Source organism: Sander vitreus, chromosome 2 (assembly GCF_031162955.1).
Source record: "Sander vitreus isolate 19-12246 chromosome 2, sanVit1, whole genome shotgun sequence".
In the NCBI taxonomy this organism is placed as follows: domain Eukaryota; kingdom Metazoa; phylum Chordata; class Actinopteri; order Perciformes; family Percidae; genus Sander; species Sander vitreus.
In genome coordinates, this window is record NC_135856.1 from 8,245,300 (window position 1) to 8,250,299 (window position 5,000).

Genomic DNA, 5,000 nt, shown 5'->3' on the forward strand with positions numbered 1-5,000 from the left:
AGGCCTGCAGTTCTTTGGACGTTGTTGTGGGGTCTTTTGTGACCTCTTGGATGAGTCGTCGCTGCGCTCTTGGGGGTAATTTTGGGCGGCTGGCCACTCCTGGGAAGGTTCACCACTGTTCCATGTCTTCGCCATTTGTGGATAATGGCTCTCACTGTGGTTCGCTGGATTCCCAAAGCTTTGGAAATGGCTTTATAACCCTTTCCAGACTGATAGATCTCAATTACTTTCTTTCTCAATTGTTCCTGAATTTCTTTGGGTCTCGGCATGATGTGTAGCTTTTAAGGATCTTCTGGTGGACCTTACTGTGTCAAGCTGCTCCTATTTAAGTGATGCCTTGATTGTGAACAGGTGTGGCAATAATCAGGCCTGGGTGTGGCTAGAGAAATTGAACTCAGGTGTGGACAACCACAGTTATAGTATGTTTTAACAAGGGGGGCAATCACTTTTTTCACACAGGGCCATGATGGTTTGGATTTTTTTTTCTCCTTTAATAATAAACACCTTCATTTACAAATTGCATTTTGTGTTTACTTGTGTTGTCCTTGACTTTTGTTTAAATTGGTTTGATGTTCGAAACACTTAAGTGTGACAAACATGCAAAGGAACAGGAAATGAGGAAGGGGGCAAACACTTTTTTCACACCACTGTATATATGTGTGTGTATGTATATATGTGTGTGTATGTATATATACACATGTGTATGTATATATATGTGTGTGTATGTATATATGTGTGTGTATGTATATATATATATATGTATATGTGTGTGTATGTATGTATATATATATATATATATATATACACACTTTTGTAATCAGTGCTATTTTGTAATACATATCAGGCTAAGGCTTTTCCTTCCTTGTGCCCACTTTTTTTTGACTACATAATACATACAAATGTGCCTTTTTGGAGGAAATTATTTTAAACCTGACCCTTTATTTATAAGTTGGTCAGCTGCACCTACACTGTTTGTTCTGTTTAAAATAATGTATGACTACATTCAACGACTGTATTTTTAGGTTGTTGTATATTTTAACAATAGTGGTATGTAATAACTTAAGGTTGTCACAGTAGACAGATCATGTTTATTTTATCCATGTGGCACTTGGGAGCAATGTAACTGTGTCTCTTGCTACGTGGCAGTACTGTGTGTGTGTGTGTGTGTGTGTGTGTGTGTGTGTGTGTGTGTGTGTGTGTGTGCGTGCTAGGAGCATGTAAATAGATGAGAGCATGGTCCTGTTTTTGACCCCAGTTCATTAATGAATATTATTATTGAATCAGGTCATTTTTGGAAAGGGGGCCTGGGCCTGTGTGCAAAGCATCAGTTTATTTTGGATGCTTTTGACTTTCTTGGCTCACATGAACCTAAGAAAAATAAGCAAGTATCTAAGAAAACAAGTTGCAGGATAAAAATACCTCATGTTAACATTTCAAGTGAACATTGAGCTTCAATTTAATCACTATTTACATTTTAAGGTAGGCTAATGTGACTTTATACGCCCACCAGTCCCTTGCTAGTCTGGGTCCGCCTTCCCTCCAGACTCAGGTTTACGCATTTCTTGCCCTTTGATTTCCCAAACTCCAATGATATTTAGGCTTTTTCTTTATAGCTTTTTAGTTACTTCACCAGAGAAACAGGACGTAACAACTTAAGAACAGCACAATGCATTTGTGTTTATCTGTTCTGTATTTTCAATGATAAAAAAAGAACAGCACAATGCACCATCATTTTACTTTTACTTTACATGATCATGTAGGCTTTATCCATGCAAAGATATATGACTTAAGTTGACAATTATTATGCACATTACTGATATTTACCAAGGTGGAGTTACAGTTATAAGCGCAATAGCAATAAATGATCATAATGAGAGTAATGACAATAATTCATAATGGTTTATAACGATGTGATAAGTAACAGATTTTCATCAAATCAATACCAACATTTTAATATGCCATTTCATTTTATATTTTTAGTTATACTTTGATTAGTCATGTTTAATGTTAATTTAAGCATTGGCTGGTTTATGCAAGACACCGTAACTGGATAAACTGTAGGCTAAACCAGAGCTGTTGGACTAGTTTGCAGCAGTCTGGCCTTCGAGGGATTCCAGCCACCATGTAAACATGTTAATCCACCTCTCCTCACCAACTACAGCTTTGTGAACTAAATATTTTCTTTTTAATCTACATATATAATGCATCCTGGTGTGGTATAAGCAGGATACAAACAAGTGGCCACTGTACCTTGTTTGTTATTATCTGTGTGTTTCCAGGTGATGGTGCTGGTGTATCACTGGAGCAGTGGTGTGGTGGAACAGCATGACCTGCTGATAAGTAAACCCGTGTCTCACTGGACGACGGAGGAAGTTGTGTCCTGGCTAGAAAACTTGGGGCCCTGGGCCCAGCTTTACAGAGAACCCTTCCAGCAGGAGAACGTCAATGGGAGGTAAATGGATAAATACAATTTTTTATTTCAGCACAATTTTCGGTTGCTTTCCTTGTCCTGATTGAAATGTGGACACAATATACTCTACAAAATAGAAGTGAGTTAAGCCATATGTTTAACAACATATTGTCACCTTTGAACTGTAGTGCATTGTTCTCTACTGTGGTTTAGACTTGCACAGACCACCCTAAACTTACAGAGCAGAACGCAGAAGCTCATGTTCTGCATCATGATGTTCATGCCTTGCCTTGTGTTGTTGATTTCTTTGCTTTAGGCTACTTTTGATGCTGGGGGAGGAAGAGTTGTTAAAACCTCCTTACAGCATCGAAAACCAGGCTCACCGACGGGCTGTTTTGGCAGAACTGGACAAAGTTAAAGCCCTTGGTGTCAAACCTCCGCAGAACCTCTGGGAATACAAGGTAAAGAGTATTTTCTGCTCCAGATTACAGATCCACGAGCAAACCACTGATCATTAGTCTTTTCAGCATACTGTATTTTGCATCTTTGGTTTGCAAATAGTTGTCCTGTTGTAGTTCACTTCCCATGCTGGTAGTACTTTCAGTACTTTTTTTTTGCATCTTTAGATGAAACAATATGAAGTTGATATATTGTAAGTGAAAGTACCTCTGAGCTAGTTTGTGTAAAAGATCTTGTTTTAGTTCCACCTTCAATAGCATGCACTAATGTCTTAACGCGTATTTAAGGATGTGACATTTGCTTTAGTGTTATACCACAATCCCTTCATTTAAGAAAATCTTCTAGAATTTAGATTTAGGGAACAGAATCTCCAAACAGTGTGTTTGTCATATTAACTACACAACTGTCCGCTTACTCTGTGTTTCTCTCACTTCCTGCCAGGCTACTAATGCAGGGAAGTCACTGTTCTTGCTTTACGCACTGAAGCGCTCCCCTCGTCTCACAATCTTCTATTTGTATTTATTTGACTACTCTGAAACCTTCCTGCCCTTCCTGCACACCTGCTGTCCGGCAATCACACACGTTGGACACTCAGTGGAGAGTAGCTTCCTCAACACACGGGTAACATAAACTGGATGTATCTTTCTTTTAAGATTATTTTTGGGGGATTTTCCCTTTTTATTAGGTAGTGACAGTGGATAGACAGGAAAGGGGGGGGGGGGGACATGCAGCAAAGGGCCGCAGGTCGGATTCGAACCTGGGCCGCCCCTCGGTGTATCTTTCTCTCGGTTTAGATTAAACAATTTGAATTTTATTATGTAGGCAAACATCTTCCCCCATGATCAAACACAGTAAAATAAAATAATAAAAATAAAAAGGCATCATGCTAACAGTGATATTACCCTTATTCTGACTAAAATATCACAGCAGAACTAGCTTAACTGAACATCTGATTGTTAATCTGCATGTAGATATACTGTTATTATTATTATTATTATTATTATTATTATTATTGAGGTTGCCAGATTTTCTTTGTATGACAGACTGATAATGGCTTACTGTAAAAAAAAAAATACTCCTCTGTTTTTCATTCATACCTGTTTTATTGTTTAAACCCACTTCTCAATCATCATCTTTTTCTTTTCTATGTTTTTTGTTTGTTAGTTGGAGCCCAGCTGGCGACAGTGGGCAGAGTTTCTTGTAAAGTACCTCCTGCTTCCATACCAGCTGATAGCAGAGTTTGCTTGGGACTGGCTGGCCGTCCACTACTGGACATCACGCTTCATTATTGTTAACGCCATGCTGCTGTCTGTGCTGGAGTGCTGCGCCCTGTGGAGACTCTGGACAAGAGTCAGAATCAGGTATACACAGGGGGAAGGCCGGGTAATCTTTCTGTTTTTTTAAATACATTTTAAACGCCTTTCATGTAACTTAAGGATACTTAAGATGCAACGGCGAAGAAGCAGTCAAACAGTCCTAGTGTCTTCTCTGATTCAATTTTAAGCTTCTTATTGTTTAAGAGCAAATAAAGTATAGTGATGTAGCGTTTGGTCGAGCTTCCTTCCTACTTAGTGGAAGAAGTGCTATATAAAAGTGTTTCACTACTAGAAATGTTGCGTGTATTTGAAAGTTCCGACACTACATTACATTAATGGGAAGTGTAATGGTTAAGTTAAGTAACAGGTTGGTCAGGTCCTGTGGTGAAGAAGGCTACATACACTAATTTGTATCTTCCACATTCCTTAGGTCTCTGCCGCGCAAGATGTGGGACCACATGTGGAAGATGTTATCTCAGGGGTTTGCCTTCGCCCTCCTGTGGCCTTTTGTCCCTCAGTTTGTGTGCAACTGCCTCTTCTACTGGGCTCTCTACTTCAGTCCCATCATTAATATAGACCTGGTGGTGCAGCACCTAATGCACCCAGAAACACAGGCACTGTAACAAACTGCATGCAGCCATTGCCCAATCAATGCCGTACAGCAGAGATCTTCAACAGGGGGTCCTCAGAGTTACTGCAGAGAGGCCACCAAATTATTGTTAATATTTTGAAAGTCTTTTCAAAAATTAAAAATGTCTTCACATGAGTCCAACATATTATTAGCAAATATAAATCAGCTTTGTAAAAAAAACAAA

The 5,000-nt window shown here is 39.1% G+C and overlaps 1 protein-coding gene across 4 annotated transcripts in view; it reads left to right on the forward strand.

The window, feature by feature from the left end:
• LOC144534006 (bifunctional apoptosis regulator-like) overlaps positions 1–5,000 on the forward strand; it is a 13,995-nt gene that overhangs the window by 7,568 nt on the left and 1,427 nt on the right. For 3 of the 4 annotated variants that reach the window (XM_078275613.1, XM_078275604.1, XM_078275623.1), the window contains exons 5-9: positions 2,280–2,452; positions 2,727–2,871; positions 3,311–3,490; positions 4,034–4,230; positions 4,616–5,000. The exon at positions 4,616–5,000 is cut by the window's right edge and continues 1,427 nt beyond it. In XM_078275613.1, the coding sequence (XP_078131739.1) occupies positions 2,280–2,452; positions 2,727–2,871; positions 3,311–3,490; positions 4,034–4,230; positions 4,616–4,808 (888 nt within the window). In that variant the 3' untranslated portion in view covers positions 4,809–5,000. The remainder of the gene's footprint in view (positions 1–2,279; positions 2,453–2,726; positions 2,872–3,310; positions 3,491–4,033; positions 4,231–4,615) is intronic. The other variant, XM_078275633.1, reaches the window with a different exon arrangement.